General features: G+C 40.7%; 1 protein-coding gene across 2 annotated transcripts; it reads right to left on the reverse strand.

The window, feature by feature from the left end:
* Positions 1-391: 391 nt before the first annotated feature.
* On the reverse strand, positions 392-22353 carry rubcn (rubicon autophagy regulator). Of its 2 annotated transcripts, XM_030728271.1 has the most exons (22): positions 22126-22353; positions 20078-20231; positions 18452-18535; positions 16214-16373; positions 16011-16117; positions 15437-15662; positions 14411-14854; positions 13622-13669; positions 12756-12851; positions 12131-12246; positions 11810-12008; positions 11167-11274; positions 9633-9707; positions 6705-6765; positions 6331-6463; positions 6075-6220; positions 5569-5633; positions 5179-5417; positions 4627-4688; positions 4393-4546; positions 4119-4212; positions 392-1301 (listed from the first exon to the last, which is right to left on the reverse strand). In XM_030728271.1, exons 1-22 carry the CDS (start codon positions 22161-22163, stop codon positions 1165-1167), a joined length of 2946 nt encoding a protein of 981 aa, XP_030584131.1. In that variant the 5' UTR covers positions 22164-22353; the 3' UTR covers positions 392-1164. The 2 variants fall into 2 exon arrangements, with proteins under 2 accessions (XP_030584131.1, XP_030584132.1); XM_030728272.1 differs by lacking the exon at positions 13622-13669.
* Positions 22354-22809: the final 456 nt, after the last annotated feature.

Genomic DNA, 22809 nt, shown 5'->3' on the forward strand with positions numbered 1-22809 from the left:
ACACACACACACACACACACACACACACACACACACACCTCTCTCCAGTAACCAAATGCACATAAAGTAGCACAAAACACAACCTTCAAATATTTGCAATACTGATTTGAAACGTCATTCTGAAGTCCAGTGTTTTTGAACGCAGCTTCATCCAAGAGGTACACAAATATGACTTAAGCAGCTTAAAACAGGACAGGTGGTAAAGAGCAAGAGAGCAGTAAATAGCCCCTTTCCAGGAAGAAGAAAAAAAAAAAAAAAAAAAAAAAAAAAAAAAAAACTGGTAGATTACAGTGCTTCTAAATTTGGAAATGATTCAGCTCTTCAAAAATCTGAATTTTTGCATTACCAGCTTGATTCTTTCAATTTAAAAAAAAAAAAAAAAAGGGGGGGGGGGGTCCTGATTCTTTAGGTGAAAAAGCAAAACCTTCAGCTAAGCCAGTAAAATCACCAGAGTCTGAGCATTTGAGAGCAATTTCCATTTAAGGTGACACAGGAGTTTGTTTTTTCAGGTTTTTTTTTTTTTTTTAAAACAAAAACCAGGATTGATGACAAGTTGGAACAATCTTTGGCTCTTTTCACACATGAAAACTACAGGGAGCATCAAACATCCGTGTAAGGCAGCGAGTTTTATCATTCACACACTTGTACAGAGCGACTTCATTTAGTGAGGAAGGATTCAGCACAGCTGAAGCAAGGAAGGTGTTTCTTTAAAACTCACCTTGCAGCAACAGAACTACTACCATAAAGAGATGCTGACAGTTACTTTCAGTCCTTATTTACAATGAAATTCAAATAAAATAATCAGCTCAGGACTGCCAATAGTTTATCTGAGGAATTGTGAAAAAACAAATCTAATTGCCACATCAGAAAGACGGTGAGCAGTTTCTCTTTTGTCTAATAATCACTACTGTACCTCTCAAGCAGGACGCAATCACAGAGTAAAGTGCATCTAAGATGGGGAAAAGAAAAAAAAAAAAAAAAAAAAACAGTAGCTTTTGTTCCTCTTTCGCCCCTGATGTAGTAAAACTTGCATGAGAGACAATCAGCTGTTTGCAGAGGTGAGGTCACCCCGGTTTACAAAGGCTGGAACGGAATGAAAGATGGTCAGTCATTACAATCATGGTCGTGTTGTGCTTCTTCTCTGAGGTTCTTCTGTTGCCAGCTTTAAGCCCCACCTCCCTCATCCTCCTGTTCCTCCATGTTTTTGCGTGCCATCCTCTCTCTCCGTTCTGCCAGCCGCCGACAGCGAGGACAGTCTTTACCTGTGCGGAAGCAGTTGCGGTGGTAACACGCGTGGCAGTCTGAAAAAGGAGAGGAAAAGTCAAAGAAGACTTATAAAGAAAGTCAGTTTAACAGTTCAACATCTGTCATCTTAACAGGGAAGCAACAAGAGAGCAGCTCCCGCCTGCTCAGAGTAAACCAGTTTAACCAGTTTAGTGAAAACGAGGCGTACCGCACAAACACAAAAACCAATCACAAATCAGAGCCGAGCGAGGACGGGTGGGGCGGGAAGGTATAAAAGGCGCAGAAGAGAAAGGCAGAAAGCCAGAGGGAGCAGCTGTCAGGAAATTCATATCCCGGGATCCACACTCCACAAACTAAACCTGTTCCGACACATCCTGCTCAACAAAACGCAGATCAATGTTCCACAGCACGGCCCTCATTCCCATAAGATGCTCTAACAGATGACATTTCTTTCTGTTGATCATGGAGTCATGGAAAAAAAACAGGCAACTCAAATTCAAAAATAATGTTTATTTTATGATCACATAAAAAAAACAAAAAAAACAAAAAAAACTTAATAGCAGGCAGACGCAGAAGCAACTAAAAAGCATAAATTACAAATTCAATCGTATTCATGTAGTCACCGCCGCACGTCAAAATACTTATTTCGACAAAAGTCTAAATAAAAATTTGAAATAGTTAAAAGAAAAACAAAAAACAAACATGTACAGATGACTCTTCTTCAGACACAAAGAAAGGGAATTAAATAACCGAGTAAAACCAGCTCAGGTGCAACACATGAAAGAAAATGACTAACGAAAGCCTCGAAGCATGCCAAAGTGTCAACGTGGTGCACTGTAGTGCAGTCACCACCTGCTCCCAGGAAAGAGCTTAAAAAGGAGGAAAATAAACAACTCTTATGAGCCGCGCCCTCTTAATGACATGCAGCAGCAAGACAGAAGCGGCGAGAGCTCAGAGAGAAAGACGGGAACATTCAGCACCAACACCCCAAGAGCCTCAGCCCAAAGACGTCCACCACCGCACCGTAAGAACCAAAACATACCAACACCGCTGTACTGCAGAGAACTCAACGCCAAATAAGAAGAGTACGACTGTAACACGTCTCAAAAGAAAAGTACGACTGCACCATCTCTTAATAACTTAATCCACCTTAAAAACACTTAAAAGGCACAGTTCAGCATTGAAACACTGAATTGGAGAACACCACTCTTAGGTCTGCAAAGCAAGTTTATAACTGCAGCCTCAAAAGGGGCAAACACATGAGACTTAACTTGTATGTCTGAAGAGTTCACAGACGTTTATATGCCGATTTTCTTTATTTTACACTTAACGGGCAAATACAAGAGTGGTATTGAGATCATCGTCACACTCTTAGTAAGAAGGAATGTCAAATTATTTAGTTACTATAAAACTAGTTTTGCTGGTTTTGGTGAAAAATATCAAAAGTGTCATGTGCCAGAAGTGTGCAGGGTCGTATAAACACTGTTAAAAACATGGGTGGTCTTTGACAGAATGAAACCACTGTAAAATGACTAGACTTTTGCCTGGTAGCCTTAGTTAAGGATAAATAACCCTGAAGCCACTGGTAATCAATAATCCATCACCAGTATCTGGGTGCACACAAACTAAAGTACCATCCAGCAAATCTATCAAGTTAAACTTTGTTTTTGCTGCAAGCAGCCTCGGCCGATTGGAGTTATACCTGGCTCTTATAATTCTTTGTGATTCCAGAACAAAGCTCTCCTTAGCTTTAGATTGCCTTTACTCTTGTCCTCCACCTCCCCCTGTATCATCATCATCATCATCATCATCATCATCTCTCCCTCTGCGTTCTCCCCTCTTATCTTTTTCCCTGCTTTCTCTCATCTTCCTACCTCTGGCTACTCTCCTGGCTTTGCGAGTTTTACGACTTCTCCAGTTACTCTGTGCTGCAACTGCCAGTTCTTCTTGGCTTTCCTCCTCTGTGTTTCTCTCCCTTTCTCCATCACTCTCTCCGCTTCCTCTAGTCTCCTCTTTGTCCTTGCTTCTCCCTCTGAAGAAAGCACTTGCCAGCTGATGAGGTTTTAACAATTTCATAACTGGAAATTCCGCTGCAACAGATTCTGTTTTCATCGTTCTTTCAGCTTCTGCCCCGTCTTTCCTTTCCCTCGCTGTTCCCTGCCCTTTATCCAACGATCTTTTTTTAAACTCTTCATTTCTGTCTTCCTCTTTTAGTTCTCGTTTCCTCTCATCTTCTAAGTCTGCTTTTGAAGAACCTTTGACTTGGCTTCCTGGCTCTGATAACTTGCCACATCCTTTTCCCTCTTTTCCCATTTCATTTAAACTTTCCACGCTGCTGCCCATTTCTCTGCCTCCTTTTGAGATGCCTTTCTTTAGTCTGTCTATTTGAAGAACCTTCAACAAGTTGACTCTCTCCTTTCCTGCACGTCTGACCTCCTTTTCCTTACTCTGTTCCCCCTCACCGCTCTCCACCCCACTATGTTGACCAATGCTACCATCTTCATCACATGCCATCTGTTCCTCCCTCTCTGACTCGGCCCCTCGTGTTATCTCCTGCTCCTCCTCATTAAGCTTAATCCTGATAAAGGCTTTAACCAGTTTTCCAGGATTTAAACCATGAAATATTCCCCCTCTCCCACGTTTCATGCCTCTTGACTCCTTGTCCACTTTCACCTGCTCTCCACTCTTCACCTCATCTGCTATCCTTTCTAAACCCTCCTCCCCACCCACCCCCTCTTTCATGCCTATGTAGAGGGTCTTTGCCAGGCTACGAGGCTTGGGGATCTTCCAGTCTTGCCAGGTAAATGGGAGGAAGGGGCGGTAGGAGAGGGCTCTTGAGCCACCCAGGCCTGCCGCCAGCAGAGAGGGCTCACCTTCGCAACGCTGGCACTTGTTCAGATGGAAGGGAAAGATGATGTCTTTGTCGTTCCCGCAGAACTCGCACACAAAGCCTTTTGCTTGGCACAGCTGGGGAAGATCAGGGATAAGGTGAGGGAAAAGGAAACAGATTAAGATAAAAATTTCTGGGTTGTTAAAAAGAGTTGAGTATTTGCTGAGGTTACTGTGCAAAAACCCTTTTATTTAAATATGAATTTTATAGAAGAATACGTTAAAAGACCAGGCACAAAAACCTGCTGTTTATCTTACCACACAGGCAGCTATATGCACGGTACCAAGTTTCAGCAGCTCTTTCATTCGGGGACCCAGTTCCCCGTTGCGCACAGACATGAGGTCGTTGAGGGAGAAGAGGTGAAGGTCCTCTGTCAGGTGACCTGACAGGCTGTCGAAGCGGTCCAACAACCTGATGGCCACAAACACAGAAAATTGTTACCAAAGTTTCTAAAATGAATGCAAACTACAAAAAAAAAGCAGAGATCTTACTCTTTAGCAAGGCGACACGTCTTTAAGAGATTTTTCATGTGAAACAGCTGAATCCTCATAACCTGAAAAGCAATTAGAAAATAATGTTTACTTCACTGTACAGCAACAAAAATAAACAACCTTACAAGTCCTGTTTTACAGTACTGTGCACAAGTCTTAAGCCACCCCCATCTCTTTATATTTTGCTAGGAAAATAGGCGTAGTGATTTATTGAAATGTGAAAATAACGCAAAAAACAGTGTCAACCGTTGCCAATCTGACGCTTTCCAGAAGTTTTGCATGATGGATCAAAATCTTACTGTACTTTTCTACAAAAACACAAAGTGTCTAAAAATACAATTTAAAACTAATTCTTTGCCAAGTTGTCTGCTGTGCACTGTTGTGTTGTGCTTTCAGGATTCCCCCCAAAAAATTCCACTGGTCAAGTTTCCTGTTTTACAGTTTAGTTTGATTTTGATGCAGTATTACTCTGAATGTGATTAATAAAATCTTTAATATTTGTAAAGTAACATGCAAACAACTGTTTCCACATAACGCCATCTCTGAACTCACCCGAACAGCCTCCAGGGATTTGTTCTTCTTGTACAGGCTGCTGTTAATATCATTAAGGTTGAAAAGCGGATCTCCAGAAATCTTGTTCAGCAGGTCCCGGGCAAAGTTGCTGACATAGTATTTGCTGAAGTCCCACTTCCTCAGCACTCGGCCGGGAACCACTGCCTGAGCATTCTCATGACAACACTGACAGAAGTAACGGCCGAGGTATTCACAGTAACGTAGTCGCTTAATGTAGTCTGAGGTGGGCATTTAAAGACACACAAAGAAATAGGACAATTTTTATGGCCTTTAGGAGAAGGTCCAAAAGCTGCACATTTTAACTGTGATGTTAAGTTAAAAAAAAAAAAAAAAAAAGTCCTGTAGTATTTCTGTGGTTGCTGGTTATACCTGGGTCAACGCGGGTGCCACAGCCAGCGCAGCGGTAATTCTGTTTAGCCACAATTATCTTCCTCCTGAAAGAAAATAATGTAAAACATAACAAAAAAAAGAAGAGAACTTCGTATGCACTCCAAGATCTGCTGACACATTTATAAACAGCTTTCTGCTAAAACCAGAAATAGCACAAAAACAGTCGTAGCTCGCACTCGATTACTGCATATCTGAAACAATGAATATAAACTAATCTTTCCATTTTTTGTGATAAAGCCCACTGTCATCATCATTCCTGAAACATAGACCATCTACAGAGAAACAAGTCCACCGGAGCTTCCTCCACCTGCCAAATTCCACTTTAATCCCTGTCAGCTATAAGCTACAGCTTTGCCTCTTCTAATTATTATTTTATATTTGTGTGTGTCTTCCCAAAGATGAAGCAACAAGGAAATGGGAGATTAAAAGCAGCAAAGAACAAAAGGAGAGATACTGAGGGCTGGTAAAAACTGCTGTGGACTCACTTGGGGGCAGGATGAATGTTAAAGATGATCTGTGGTCGAGGCGGTGCCCACTCGAGATTACCTCTGACCCGAATCCTTAACTTATAGATGTCGGCGTGTTCCCCATCATCAGGAGAGATGGGCAGAGAGTCTGGGATGGGCAGCAACTAGGAGACAGCATAAACAGTTCAGTACAGTTATTTTATTTTTCCTGCCTTCTGAACTCCTGCATGTTCAATGCCATGTTTGGAGAACTGTAAAGATTAGGGATCGGTACCTTCTGAGGAGCATCGTGCTCTGGGACCAGCCAGTCAAGCTCAGAGGCCGCAGGAAGCTGCATGCCCTCAAACTGCCTGAGTAAACCCATGGCTACTGACTCAGCTGAGTTAGACTGGAGAGAGGAGGGAGTGCTGATACACAGACCAAAAAAAAAAAAAGGACAGACTTAGTAAAACCCATAGTCAACAAAATCCCCAACCTGGTTCATTTTAATACTCAAATTTGGAATTAGGACTTTTTTGAAAAAAAAAGTAAAAATTAATTGAGAGCACACAGTCTTCATCTCCACGGTCTTGTGTCTGAGCAATAAGTTATTAGGATGACAATAACAAACAATGATGACTTAAAGAGAAGTGAGAAAATGTTACTTACAATGAATCAGAGCTGAGAAAAGATCTTCCGCAGGAGCTTACACTGCGCTTTATGTCTGCATCTAGAAGATACAGCAACAAGATAAAGATTTGACCAACTGAAAATAAAAAATACAAAGTAAACGAATACATTTTTATCCACTAGCCACAGATAGCAAGGAAACTTGGAAAAATAAAAATGATGGTTTTTAGCTGTCAGATGATGCATAAATTTGTCTACAGCGGGCTTTCAAAGGCTTGCAAGCAACTGGAAAGTGGATGGTGTTTTTTGGTTTGTTGCTGCTATTTGCTACAGCAAAGCAAAGTTCAACAATACATGATTCAAAAAGGCTGAAGATCCAGGAAGATAATTTTACTTCAAAAAGCCCCTAGAAAACCAAAATCCCAGTTCCTCTCATGTAAATTCAAGCATATTTTAAATACAATTAAGCAGAAAACGTGCAGTGAAAGCTACAGAGATTCAATTGCATTTCTAAAACTTTTCTTAAGAGGAAAAAAAAAAAAAGCAAAAGCAGCACAGGTTTGGCAGAACAGGAGACAGCCTGCATGGATTTAGCCGTTCCTTTCTTTAAGGATCAACATTAATTCCAGGGTTGCAGGCAATAAAAGATGGTGCAGAATAGATGAGGTGGATTAAAAAAAAATAAATACACTTTTCTTGATTATGTGTGATGGACAGCGTGTACTGGAGTTATTCAGCAAGAACAAGATCTACAGACACAAGAACAAGGAGATGTGATCGGCCTAAATGGTGTCTGTATTTGTTCTGGTTGCTTGAGCAAATCAATGATAGGGGAGGATTTTAGTCATCATCCCACAGCAGGAAGCAGATCTGCGTAGTATGTGTGGCAAACAGCAAAGTTAGAAAGTTGATTAGGTCTTTTTTTCTTTGCCTTCTCTTTAAGTGCTGTACTTTCAACAAAATGCCAAGAGATGATAAAACTCTGACATCTGAATTAAGGCCACCTAAGAGAAAATTCCATCTTTGTCACTCCTCCTAAAACGTATCATGTAAGGAATACTCCCACTACCAGTTTGGTACTGAGGTAACTTCTTTAAATATGAACAACATGGTGAAACACTTTGCTGTCACTGGACACATGCTGGAAATAATGAGCAACAAACAGGGATGAATGAATGGATGTATGAATAAATGATAACTCGTGAATTTACAGTGCCTGCAGGAAGCAACTGGTCAACTCCGTCTTCTCCTCCTGTGAGCCTCTTTAAATCCTAACAGGTACAGGCACATCCGTCCTCCTGCACCACCAAAACCATGGAGCACTGAGCAAAAAGCACTAACACCAAAAAAGCCAAGCACATAGTTTGACTGAGGTGAGGAGGCAGCTGGCTCATCTCCAAACTGACAAGTACTTGAAAAGATATTAGATACTGGATACAGCAAGGAGAATAATATGATGGAAAATGTGAGTATGAGCGGTTAGCATCATAACAGTTTGGTTTTTAGGTGGGGAAGAGAACTGATTTTTCTGCTGCTCTGTGTAATTCTGATGTTTGCAATGATTTGTAAATCACATAAACCCATATTTAAACATTTCAAATGTTTAAACTGAGACATTTTACTATTTCATGAAAACTATTAGCTCATTTTTGAATTTGACAACAGCAACACATCAAAAAAAAAAGTCAGGACAGGGGCAGCAAACAGCTGGAAAAGTGAGGGGGTACTAAAAAGAAAAAGGTGGACGAATATTTTGCAACAAATGAGGTTCATTGGTAACAGGTCAATAACAGGGTCGGGTCTAAAAAGAGCAGAAATAAATAAAGCTGGGCAGAGATTCACCTATCTGCAAAAAACAAAAAGAAACAAAACAAAAATAGCATCTACAAATTGTAGAAGAACTTCAGAACAATGCTCCTCGATGCAAAATTGAGAAGCCTTTGAATATCTTATCATTAAAGCTTTATCGTGCAAAGAAGAACGTGATCCAGAAAGGCTACAGTTTCCTCGGAGCCAAATGGAGGCAAAGAGGAAAACTGTTCTGTGGTGAGACAAATCAAAAATTCTTTCTGGACACAGGCTAAAGAGGGTTATCATCAGCTCATCACTTAAAAAGTCTGCATCTCCGATTTTAGGGGTGCATCAGTGCATATGGAACTGGCAGCTTGCACATGTGGAAAGGCACCATCAGTGCTGACAGGTATATACAGGTCTTAGAGCAACATCTTTTTCAGGGACGGCCTTGCATGTTTTAGTAAGACGATGCTATGCTGCTTACTGCATCTATTACAACAGCATGGCTTCATAATGGAAGAGTTCGGGTGTTGAACTGCCCTGCCTGCAGTCCAGACCTTGGATAATTATGAAACAAAAAAAAAATACAAAAACCACCCAGAACCTGTTGAGCACCTAGAATCTTTGACTGAAATATCAGACAAAGATGGGACAACATTCCTGTCCCAAAAAACATTCCTGCAACACCTGGTCTCCTTATGTCTCAGACTGTTAAAAGAAGAGAAGACGTTACACAGCAGCAACCATGCCATCAAATTCAGAATGAGCTACTATTTTTCTTTAAAAAAAAAATTTTAATTAAAAAAAAAAGACATATTCCCAGTTTAAACATTTGATGCATTTTAAATGTTCTTTTCTGAATAAAATATGGCTTCACATTTTATAGCTCCCTATGCTTTCAGAACTAATCAGTAGTGAGAGCCATGTACAAAGGAAAATTTAAATTTAAATTTTAAAAAGAAAAAAAAAAAAAGGGGGAATTAATATGAAACTACAACACTGTGGCATGGCAATTTTGCATGACCCACATCCAGCACAGGAAGAGTGATTAATGGAAGAGTGTTTTTCAGTTTGGAGTAGAACCACCAGCTTCCTCTCAAGAGGTGCACAGCCACAGTAAACTGCCTGTAAAGTAGCTGTGGAGCCACGTCCACCAGTCCAGCCTGCAGATACCTGAGAAGAGGGAGGCGAGTGACAGGGAGAGGCCGTTCTGAGACACCTCCAGCAGGGACTGACCCTCACAGCCATCTGAGAGACAGAAACTGTCACCACATGCAAACATTTTCACACTCCACAGAGCTCCGTCTGTGTCAGCACTGCATGCAAACAATACTAGACTGCTGCGTCCAGAGGGGCATGTACATGTGGAAGTCATGCAGTTACACAGGGTGAAGATACCTCACAGTTTCTGTATTTAAGGGCTGCATCCCACTGAGGATTTTTTAAATTAAGTAGTAGCTGCTAGATGAAGTAATTCACAACTACTCATCACATAAGTTTGATATGCATTTCACTTTTTAAACATATACACTCAAAACACTTAATAGTATACCTAATAAAGTGTCCCATGAAAACACTCCCACACCAATAAACCACCACCAGCCTGAACCAATGATACAAAGCAGGATGGGTCCATGCTTTCATGGTGATTAGGCCAAATTCTGACCAAACATCCAAATGTCACCGCAGAAATCGAGATTCAGACAAGGCAACGTTTTTCCAGTCTTCTATTATCCAATGGCCACTCTCCTGACCTCTGGCATCAACAAGGCGTTTCCTCCCAGAGAATTGCCACTCACTGGATATTTCCTCTTTATCCAGACCATTTTCTGTAAACCCTGAAATACTCAGAGCAGACCACCTTAATGTGGTTCAGATGGTCTGTGGTTGTTTGTGCCAAAAATCACCGTTCTTCCCCATCCTGATGCTTGGTTTGGACTTCAACAGGTCAGGCCTTGCTGTCATATGATTGGCTGACTGGATATTTGCATTAACCGGCAGTTTAACAGGTGAATTTAATAAAGTGCCTGATACCAGCCACTTATTTAGATTCACCAGAAAATTGTTTTATTTCAAGGTCATCAGTAACACCATTAACTCTGTGCAGTTGTAAAGAAATACAAAACAGCAACAAGGCTTGACCGCACAAACTGCCGTTCCATTACTGCAATATTAGAGGATAACCCTAGGGTCAGTAGAAATCCCAAATTTAACTTAATGTTAATTAAGTACAGTTAAACAGACACACAAACACCACAACCCTTATTAGTAGAATCAAAGCAATTCATATACAGATAGTATTATTGTATGTTAGAGGAATATGACAGGAAACGTTCTGGAACAACCACACCCTGAGTACAGCACACAATGAGTACGACCTTAAAAATTCTTGGTGTGCAATCACATGACTAACAGTTATATAAATAGCAACACTAGCAATTAAATTTTGCATCTACAAACTAAAGTTCACCATTCTTATGACCGTCCCTGTGCTCAGACATTCATGTTTATGGCCCACAGTGAAATGTGACATGCTTGGTGAGCAGCCTGAGTGGTGATGAGGTTATGAATTATGAGCAAAAAACAGAAACAACTGAATCAAAGATGAATGAAAAAAAATCTTAAAATACAGAACTAGAAATTATTCCATATATTTTCTTATTCATTTGGCATCCCCACCGCCAATGTTCCCTCATTTCTTCTCTACCTCGCAGTTCACACTCCTCCACCTCCTCCGCTGATCCCGAGTCAGACAGGCCCTGGCAGGAGTCCTGAGAGCTCCTCCTGGAGCCTCCACTATCAGTGGAGTGAAAAACTGCACACAAAAAAAAGAAAGAAAGAAAAACAATAACCTGTGTTATATATGACAATAAGAAAAAAAAAAAAAGAATTTCACGTTTCTGCAGTACTTTTGTTCATCTGTATATGTAAAGATCTATCAAAATGTGGTGCTTTATTTAAAGATCAGTGCATGCTTGTGAAAGCTACACTATTGAAACAAGCAAATTGTTTTTGAACAGTAGCAACTACAAGCACTCTCAAGGCCTTTACACACCAGATGCATAAAAATCTTGCCAATACTTTGTGCGTTAAAAATATTTTTTTAATGGAGCCGTTCTCACTGGCCGCAAAGTTTGATTTTTCTGGCTTTCACAAGCGAATAAACACATCTGACCAGTAAGACCACTGCATTTGGCAACAAGTGAGCTAAGAATTTAAAAAAAAAAAAAAAAAATGTAAATATTAAAATAAATGAGACCCCATAGACCTAAAAATCAAGTAAATATTGTCTCCGTACAGATGATGAAAGGATTTGATGTTACTGCGCTTCACTACTGATGTTTGCTTACTGTGTTGGGAGTTTGTAGAGGGCGGCAGACGGCTGCGTCTGATCTGCTGCCTCCGCAGGCGAATCTTCTGCTTGAGCTGCTGAATCTCGCTGTCACTGTCTCCCTCCTCCTCACCCTCCTCCTCCTGACGCCGCATGTTGTACTTCATTAGCTCGATGGCTGCAATAAGCGATTCGGAGATGCTGAAATGGGCATTCTCCTGCAGAACACAGAGGTCATTTTTTAAAAAAGCAGTTAGATGAAGAATCTATCATCTTTTCAGCCATGTGTGCATTATGTTCTTAAATAGAAATTTATATTTGTAATGAATTACACCCTGACCTTTTCAAGATCTGCACAGCTGCCAAAGTCCTGCTCTGACAGGTAGCTGATGAGGCTCTGCCCCTCTGATGGCCTCCTGAACATCCCTTCTGAGGTACTGCTGTACTGCGACCCATCTGAAGTAAACAGAACACACAGTTAAACACACAGACATAAAACAGACATTTAAGCACAGCTCTGGAATTTAAATGTCATCATTTTAGCCTACAAATCAAAGGTTTTGGTTGTAAAGTGCAAAACCAAACTTGGAAATACTCAAGTGGAGAAACAATCTGTTTAAGTTAAAGCACAGAGTACACACATTTAGCACAATACATAAAGAGTCCTAGTAAATTTACCTCATTACATTCAGCAATACATGCACCATCGTTGTGATACAAACACAACCACTCCTTGACTTTCCTGCTGCCTTCCCTACTTCAGCAATCACTATATAAAGCACACAGTCTCCAACTGCAAAAGCCATTTAACATTTGGGTTTTTTTATATGAATGTTTTTTCATGTTTTTATGTTCCCCATTTTATATAACAACTGTTTAAGCCATCCTTGCTTCAAGAAACAAAAACCTGAATGAACAGGACAAAGTAACTGCTACTGTCAAAGTATTTCACACAGAAAACTCACGAGACTCCATGTAAAGAGAACTGGGTGTGCTGGTGTCGCTGTGCTGAGGTGAGAACTGGCCGTAGTCCTTCATGCAGCAGTCGTCACCTGCTGATTCTGAGACAAAACAGTACTTGTTAGCAGCTTTTGTTAAATCACCAAAAGTAGTGTGGTAGCATATTATTCTTCACAAATGGATGGAAACATGCTCAGTGCAGGAAAAGCAGCTGGTTAGATGATTTTATTTTTTTGGTCATCATATAGCTAGGGTTCACTTCATTGCTTGTAGAACTAAAAATGTGGATTCTGAGTGCAAACCACTCTCACTGCACAGTGAAACAGAAGTAGCATCTGTATCACTCACTGACCCAATTCTTACTTTTACTTAAAGGTTACAAACTTGCATTGTTTACAGTTGCAATGATTTGTTTCACCCAAATATTTAACTTTTAGCTCCTCTGACAAAAACACTGATACACTGTCTTAAAACCTTTTTTTTTAGTTTCTAAAATACATGGAGACTCCCTAATGGCTTTTTAACCTTGAAGGTCATCCTGAGAGTCGTTGACCCGCCCGGTCGTCCTGAGAGTTGTTGGGGTCACACAAGCCAAGGTGTGAATTGTGATGAGCCATAAAAAAATAAATAAAGAGTATGAACAAAATAAATAGTTGTAAAAAAAGATGTGGCTTTTCACACCAATCTGACCTGGTTTGAATAAATAAAAGAAAAACACTCAAAGTTCAAAACAGACAAATGATGAGCTGAAGACAACACCGGAAATAAGGATGGAGTTCATCACCATGCAGAGAAACAAAAGAAAGAAAGAAAAAAAAAAAAGGGGGGGGGGGGGTCATGTGATGGAGTACAGTGAAACTGCACCGCCAACCTGCTACTGGGTCCTCTATTATTATGGTGATTTTTCTGTGGCCGCCTCCTTTGTGCAAACAGTAGAAGGAAGAGATAAAGAGAATAGAGCAAAAGGAGAGATGATTAATTCAAGCCAAGAGTGAGAAAACAGGCTGAGCAAACAGAGCTGATATTAACTGCATGTGAGCTTTAAAACCTTCAGACAGGAAAGCATGCGAGGAGCACAGCCTGACCACATCTCACAAAGAGCTGTGAAAAACCAAAGACTTTGCAGGTACAACATCAGCTTAACCTCACCGTTATTTTATATAGTGTATTAATCGGGTATGGTTTCCACTACTTACAGAAACATAAAAGGTCAGTTTAAAATCTGAAAATGATTCAAATTCAAGTCAAACTATTTCAACAAAAAAAGTTTAACAATTTCCTTCCAGAGACGCCACCAAACCCAGAAAATTACAAGTACTTTAAGCCATGTTGTAAACTTTCAACATGCAACACAAAGTGACTAAGCAACAATTGAACTGAACCAGCTGCTGCTGAACTTTACATCAGCAAGTATTTCATTCAGCGTCAAGTCATTTTACTGCATGTGCTTTGATTAAATGTCCGCTCACATCTTCTGCAGTTTGAGCATACAGAAAGTTTTGGAGTGCAGCTTTAATAAACATTTAAATGTTTCCAAACCTTTTGGAAACATGGACCAATGCCAACACAAGTTATTATACACTGTCATTTAAAATAAAATAAAAATAAGAGCCCTTCTAAAGTGATAATCTTGAAATCCCTCCTACCCCATCTTACTCACCATTCCTGAGCTTCTGACTGACCCCTGTGTCAGACAACGATCGACTGTGACCTTTGAGCCCCCTTCCCGGCTCCCTCTGGCCCTCTGAAAAAGATGAGCACCTTGGTGGGGCCTGGGCTGTGGAACTCTGCTGCAGGGATTGGTCTGCCCTCTCCCCCTGCTCGCTGTTGTGGGTGGAGCTTCGGGAGTCACGCCGACTGCGTTGCCCGAGGTTTCCGATAGCCAAATACTCTGGACCGTCGTCAGAGTCACCGCCACCAGAGTCACCGCCACCAGAGTCACCGGCCTCAGGCTGAAGCGGGGAGGACGCTGAGGAGGCCTCTGTTAAGGAGATGCAAGGGATGGACACTGGGCCAGGTGGGGGTGTCACACCTTGTGTGCACTCCCCTGGCCTGGACGCAAACACCCACTGAGATTCCAGGCTGCTGGTTTGAGAGGTAGTGTCTGCAAGAAAGTGAGGAGAAAACATGAAGTTAACACAAAGGCTTTTACAATTTTTTTTATTTTTTTTAAAAACAGGAAAAATTAAGGCCCATCTGATACTAGCGCTTCCCTTGCTCGTTTTGCTGGTGACTTTTTTTTAAGACTACTAATTTCATATATTTTACTCTCATTATTTTCTGTCCACTATGTGCACACAAGATCTACTGCATGTCTGTTTCTACTTATACAAACAGAGTCTAGAAGTTAGCGTACACTGCAGAGATTTTAAATCCACTTAAGCTATTTTTTAACCACACGTGTCCATTTTAGTGCACACACTCATCTCAGGACACAAACGCATCAACACATTCTTCACCAACTGACCCTACCCACAAACAATCAGGCCTCTGTACGGTTAAGTCACTCAGTCTATTCACATACAAACTGTAGTGTATTCATAGTGCCTTACCACAAACCCCACCCCCCAGTATACTTGCATGCACTGATTACAAAATAGTGACCAACTCCTCTCTGTGTACAACCTCAAAATATTTCACTACAACAGAGACCAAAAAAAAACGCCACAATTCAGCCTTTTCGCACTTGTGTTGCTGCTGTTTGGGGATCCAACTGCTGTAGTGCTTGCAGAGTGGTGGCTGATGGCAACTGCTTCTCGCAGAGAGCAGTTAGAGGTGGTGAGTCTGCGGCTTAGAGATTCTCCACTGGGAGCTGAGTCAGCGTTCCTCCAGGCCCAACCAGATCCTGGCAGGACACAGAGACTCTGGCTCTTCAACAGACCCAGACATGGTGGGCTCTTCAAAGGGGACAGCTGGGGAGGTGAAAAGGAAGCGCTTTTTAAATTTAAAAAAAAAAAAAAAATTAAAAGGTTTCCCTAATTTTAAAAGTTAAATCGCTTCAAAGTCACCTTAGGTTCTAAGTCATGTAAATGTGGAGGACAGTAACACTGCACAACCATTTTTTTTTTTTTTAAATCATCACCCGTAATTATCAGTCTTTCGATGAGCAAAGATGTGTTTACAGAGTGACTCAAGTTTTAAGTTGGTCAAAGTTCAGTAAAACAGCAATCAGCGATGAAAAATCTGTGCACAAGTGAACTTTTCAGGAAAAAAAAAAAAAAAAAACTGGTGTTGTGGTGCAAAGGTGCCAGAAAACACACCCCAACAGTGTCCACTTGGGCGAGCAGTTTGGGATTATTCTGCTCCACAGCTTCCAAACACTGAAACATGGCGGTCACATGAGGTTCACTCAGCAGAAAAGCATCATCTGAAAGACAGACACAGAATGAGACAGGAAGAAATAAGGAGCAAGCTGATACACTTTACACAGCACAACAACCGGGACTATTATTATGACACTCACCACTGTAGTATTTACGCGTATGCCCCAGATGCTTGAGCAGAGGTCGGAGCTGCGCAGACAGCATGTGAACCTGTAAGCTGTGAAGCAGCCAACGCTCAGCCTTGTAGCTTTCACCAGCACTCTTCACCCCACTGCTCACCACTGGCTCCAGGTGCCTGAACTGAGGATGGACCGAGAGAGAAAGGAGGACCGGTGGGTCAAATATAATGGCAGATGGGAATGGCTAACACCTTTATATTTCTATAAAAGCACATTTTAATCTCTTATATGATCAAACTGGTAAACCATAAACATTCCTGCTGATGAGGCCATAAACATTTCCTTAACCGGATTTTGTGTTGAATACATTTCGGTGAGTGATACTGGCTTTGGCGTTCAACCTTGGCAGCTCATTGTTTATAACACCGACCCAGATCATCTTCTATTTACTGAAAACAAATTTCTATTGCTACAAGAAACATTAAGCCAACACCAAGTCAACCTATGAGTTTTGCTGTAATCATATTTATTTCCATTACATCTTCACTCATTCCTCATCAGGTACAAGGCATCATATTTTATGTGGTCCTCAAAGTTTTCCACATTTCTCTGGCATTCCACCTATTCACTCATCCAAAAAGCTACAGGAAGGGTGAAGAAGAGACAGAAGTAGATAACAGGCTTGAAAAGCGAGAGAGAAATGAGCGGAATGTGATAACTTTAAAACACACACACACACACAAGTAGAGGATGGCAGCTCAGATATGAGCGACAAACAAACATCACATGATGTTTGCATTATGCCTGAGTGAGCCTTTCTGCTCTGTAACACCAAGGGAGGATAACGAGTATAATTAGATTACTCCAACTACTCCAAGTCCATTTGCTGTTACACAATTCCATTAACCCATGACAGATAGGGCTGGGGTTAAAGGGTGACCATTTTCCACAACACACCAGGAAGCAAAAAGTTAGCCATCAAGCACATGTAGCAGCTCTGCTCAGGGCATCGGATAACAGGACTTTTGCGAGCATTTTGCAGAAAATGTAGGCGAATGTCTTCCAAGGAGATTTTCCACAATAGGGAGGCAGTCTGAGTAAATCTAGCACTTGAGAGACTTGGTGGTCAAGTGCACATTACAGCTTAACACAAAATAAACTATTGTTTTCCTCTAGAGCAGAGATTAATTCTCAAATCCAACACTGAGTCTTAAACGCAACCTTCACACTAAAACTTGTTGGGTCTGTAGCAAACAAATGCACCTTTTAAGACTAAATTATATAATTGCTCGCTATTTGGATAATACACAGTCCTGCTTTTGCAGCCTGGAAACTCGACACAGATAACGGCAACAAGAGTAACAATATAAACAAACATGTATGTGCATGTGTCCACATTCCTTGTAGCTTGTGAACAGCAATGGGAGAACTGAAACACTCTAGCCCTCTTTACAGGTTCCACATTTACTGTAAACTACCCAAAACCCCAACTATGTTTTTAGCTTTCAAACACAATGACTCATAAGTAGGAAATGAACTAACTTCACTGGGAGAGAAACTGATTTTAAAAAAAAAAAGAAAACCACATTAAATACCTATGTAAAATAAATAAACTGCCTAATCACAGTCAGCATCACCTACATAGACTGAAGTGTTCATACAGACTGCTCCAGAGCAACTTATTTATTTAGTTGAGGGGAAGCTGCTTAACCCTATAACGCCAGGCGATCTCCGCTGAAGCGCTGGTTACTTGCCCTTACTAGCAGTGAACAGCTGGTTAAGAAGTAGCATATCAGCGCGGAGTCAACTGATCAAAGGAACTTTGATCAGCCAGCTTCTTACATAACTCCGCGACCGTTTGTCCTATCGGAAAAATTCAAACGGTTCCTGAAAGCTCAGAAACTGCACTTCACAACCATATAAGAGCTTTTACTGTATTTGTTGCTCAAAGTCCGCAACCGGCAACACTTTTGAAGTACGCTGTGTGGCATTCGACACGTTCTGAGGTATAAGGTTACGCCAAAAGATAGTGTATACCATATCTTCAAAGAACATATTTTGCCACATTTTTTTTTTTTTTTTTTTTTTAGGAAAAACAAGCACAGTGTGAAAGCACAAGCTAAGACAATCTTACACCCCCTTAAGTGGGAAAATGTGACTCAAGCAAATAAAGTCCAGTAGAAATATTTGTGTCCCAGGAAAGTTTAAAAAAAAAAAAAAAGAGAAGTTGCATGCCACCTTCAACATGGCTGAGCATACCTGTTCAACATGTGAGGCAAGGTGGGGGCTGATGAAGCGAACACACCAAACAAATGGCCAATAGTTTCTCTGCTTGTAGTACACCTGCAACACAAAACCAGAGGATTACATGACCCAGTTTCAAAAGTCTCAGCTTCAACCAATGCAATAAGTCATTAAGTTTTAGTCTAAAAAAAAAAAAAGAACTCAGTATTCATCCTGTCATGTGACAAAGAAAGCTTTCACAGGACTGTGTGAAAAACTAAGTATAACCCATGAATCAATAGCTCGCAGAATCACTTTCAGCAACAACAACTTGACGTAATTGTTTTCTGCATGACAATATCAGTCGCTCACACTGTTGTTGAGCAGCTTCTTTACAACGTTGTTTCAGTTCATTGAAGTTTGCAGGCGTTCCGCTTAAGGAAGAATCAGGTTGAAGTCTGGACTTTGAGCCATTGCAGCACCTTCATTCTTTTCCTTTGGAGTCATTCTATGTCTTTGGGATCATTGTCCTGCTGCATAACATACTTTTGGCCAGGCTTAAAAGACTAAAACTAACACTAAGGGAAACTAAACATTTTCAAGTCTGTCGGACAGATGGCCTCACATTTGATTCCAGAATACTTTGGTATCCAGAGGAGTTCATGAGTGGATCAATGATTCCAAGGTGACCAGGTCCTGTGGCTGCAAAACAAGCCCTCCACCACCATGTTTGACAGCTGGTATTGGTTGTGCTGATATGCTGCATTTGTATTTTGCCAAATATGGTACATATTATGGCCAAAAATCTCTACTTTGTTCTTGTCTGTCCAAAGAAAATTGTTCCAGAGATCTCATTACCTCCGCCAAGGAGGTTATGTTTTCGGTCGCGTTGGTTTGTTTGTTTGTCAGCAGGATTACTCCAAAAGTTATGAGCGGATTTCGATGAAATTTTGTGGAGTGGTTGGAAATGACAAGCGGAAGAAGTGATTAAATTTTGGCGGTGATCCGGATCACGATCTGGATCCAGGAATTTTTTTAAGAATTCTTCACTATTGCGGGACAGGTGGTTAATTGATGTCTGGGAAAGATGAAAGATTATTTCACAGTATTTAGATACACGTATTACAGTGTCAGTGACCCTATGGCCTTGGCGGAGGAGTGCTTCTAGTTGTTTGTTCTTTTTAGAGAGAAGAGGTTTTCTCCTGATAATATTTTGCACATATCAGTCTTTTTCTAATTGTGCTGTCATGAACTTTAACATTTAACACAATAACAATCAAATTGCCGAAACTTCTGCTTTTATAGAGTTGCTCAGAGTTTGATTAGCAGAACCTGGATGTCCCCCCCAACTACCTCATCTTTTTAAAAAAAATTAGTTTACATTTCTGTTTCAATTTTTGTTTTCAATTCAGTTTGGTTTTAGGTGGTTTCCAAAAGGATATAGCTACATTCACCTTCAGTGCAACACAATCATTCTTCTCTTCATACCACAGACATAGCACTGGTAATCAGATACACAGATATGAATCAAGAAAGTCAGCATTCTTTTTTGCCAAGCTTTTAACAAATGGTATGCCTGTCCTGACTAGAGCTTGTGGATAAAGTTTTACAAAACAGGACAAAGTTGTTTTTTCTTTAAAGAGGAAAAAAAAAAAAAAAGACCTGCTCATTCTTCAGTCCATGGCTGAGGATGTTGTTCATGTCCTTGTGTAGCCGCTCCAAGCCACCATACCGTGACCACACGTTGGGGTTGTTGGTGGACAAGAGACCCTCCACTGTGGTCTTCAGGCTGGACAGCAGCTTCCAGTGCTCCTTTCTGAAAGGCATCAGGGAAGCAGGAAGGAGTGAGACAAGGTGAACAAGGAAGTTTAACAAAGAGGAAGGCGGTACAGAGGTGCTGGTGTTAGCATTATGGCAGATTAATCTATTACTCATTTGAACCAAAATGCTTTTCTCTGACATACTCAGAAATCCAGTAACTTACTGGGAATGCTGACCATTAATGAATGTGTGAGCAGTGCCACCACATCCTAACATGAAGAGAAATGTTATCAAGAGTCAACACTTTTGGGCCCAGTATAGATATTCTGATACATGACAGAATATCTTATCCTGTGGTTTGTGTACAAATGCAAATAAGAGAAGAGTCTTGAATCTAATGAGGGCCCACTTGACTTTTTAACAAAAATCTTCATAAAGTTTGATTTTAACGTCCTGCAGAATATTGCAAAACAATTCCATTCACTGCCATGATCCCACTCAGCATTGAGTCAACCTTTATCTTTAGGATACAGTCAGCTATGGAAAGTTGTTGCTCCAAAACTGTCAGATACAAGCCATAAATTGCTTGTTCACATCCAGGACTTCCTCATTCCCTCCGAGTTCAGCAGTTTCAAACTTTGTCAGCTGGACAAAAAGAAATAATAATAATAATAATAATAATAATAATAATAATAATAATAATAATAATAATAACTGAAGGTGCATTCTTTGAGCATAAGAAAACTGGACATGTGCTCCGTAGCATGAAGTAAATTATGCAAAAACACAGCCGCAACAAAATGTAGCAGTTTGTGTATTATAAGGTTGTGAGCGCACTTTGAAGAAACCAAAATTAAACCAGACTTAAGAGTTCACTGATTTAGCCTGATTTGGAAAATACTAATCTATCCAAATGACAATCACAACAATTGCTTCTCCCAATGGATTAAAATTAATATCTTAGGCAGACACAGCGTGTGTGCAGAATGGCTATCTGGAAAGTCAATAAAACCTAGAAGCAGCACAATTGTGAACAGAAGTATCTTTCTTAGGAAGCAGCAGAATTTCTGAGCAGCAGAATCACGAGTTAAGCCACACAACCAACTAATCAAATCACATAACATGCGTAACACCGGGAGGGGGGCAGGCTGGAGGTTAGAGAGCATGCTCCACATGCTCCATCTGTGTGACAATAGATGTGCGTGTGGTGAAGTTATGTAATTAGTACCTCCACATCCAAGAGTAAAATTCCTCTTGACTCGGAGAGGTTACTGAGGTTTAAGGATTAACCTTTTTTCCTCTACCAGAGAAACCACACAAAAATAAATAAATAAAGACTGGGCTATGCAAAGAGGATCTATCTAGAGACTGCTAAATAGATCCTCTGTGCAGAAAAACTTCCCAAAAGTCTTCCAGTACTCATACTGTCAATTTTATTTGTCTTCAGGCAACCTGTATAAAAAAAAAACAAATAACCAGTCGTTCAGCTTGCTGATATCAACCAGATTTCTACCGTATTAAAGAACAATTACTTTAATTGTAGCGTAGCTGTTAGCACAACCTCACTTTCTATCAGTTAACAGCACTAATAACGCTAAAGAATAAATGCCTTCGCTTTATCTTCCAAATGTGCCTTTTAATGCCGCCATATTTGTACTACACAGTAAATAATAAATGAGATGACCTTTGGTAAACTAGAGCTGTTAGTTCCAGACTGTCAAGCACTGACATGTAGGGTTAGCCTAGCCTAGCTTCACAGCTAATACTCCGGTATTAGAGTTCAAAGCTAGTTAGCCTGGCGTTTTTACACTGGCTCAGCTTAAACGAGATCACTGCGGGTCTCCTTTTTTATAAGTAGCGTAAATATCAATGAAAGAACCCTGTAGTTGTGTTGTTTATGAAACCATGGGTATTAGCCGGATACCGACGATGCCCAACCTGTCACCCACCTGCACTCCTCCGCTTCTCCCTCCGCCCTAATCTCCATGTCCTCCGGGCGGAATCGAATGCCGTAGAAAGCCGCCAGCTTCCCGGAGAATTCCCGTCCTGTTAGGTACTACAGAAATGTATCGCAGTTGCAGGGTTGTTTAAAAGAGTCACCCGGACTTGAAGTTTTCCGCCATCTCTACACTGTTTATCAGAGGTGGATCAAAACAGTAGAGGCCGCATGACTCGCTATCATCAGCAAGTGGGCGGTGGTGATGTGCGCAGCTCTGCCCACTCTTTAACCGCAGCGGTGTTGCTTTTACTTTAAAATGATATCTACTGTGAGCGCCCTCAGTTGATTTCTATGAAAATGAGAGGCTCACTTGTATTTTAAGCAAGTTTATAAAGCGAAGTAGTAAAAGCTTTTAGATGGCTGATGAGGAAAGAGCTTTCTAGATGAACATTACTCTTTATTGAAAACCAGTCCATGTCGCCATCTGCTGTTAGAGAGTAGTACTGCAGCTATGAGACCCGTCTATTTTCAACTATTCTGAAACTGAAATACAAGCAAAGATAAAACCCAGAACCATATTAAGGACATTATTATTTTACATTGCAGTACACTGAAAAATTAAATCTTTTAAGAAATTAATTTGAAAATCTACAAGTACCCACAACGGTTTGTAAAATTTTCCTTATTCTCGCTA

This window comes from Archocentrus centrarchus, chromosome 4 (assembly GCF_007364275.1).
Source record: "Archocentrus centrarchus isolate MPI-CPG fArcCen1 chromosome 4, fArcCen1, whole genome shotgun sequence".
Classification (NCBI taxonomy): domain Eukaryota; kingdom Metazoa; phylum Chordata; class Actinopteri; order Cichliformes; family Cichlidae; genus Archocentrus; species Archocentrus centrarchus.

Coding starts and splice junctions, on each gene's coding strand:
- rubcn (XM_030728271.1), bottom strand. CDS start 22,163: ATGGAGATTAGGGCGGAGGGAGAAGCGGAGGAGTGCAG. Junction 12,009..12,130: donor GCTGTGCAGATCTTGAAAAG/GTCAGGGTGTAA, acceptor TGTGTTCTGCAG/GAGAATGCCCATTTCAGCAT. Junction 4,213..4,392: donor TGCATATAGCTGCCTGTGTG/GTAAGATAAACA, acceptor GATCTTCCCCAG/CTGTGCCAAGCAAAAGGCTT.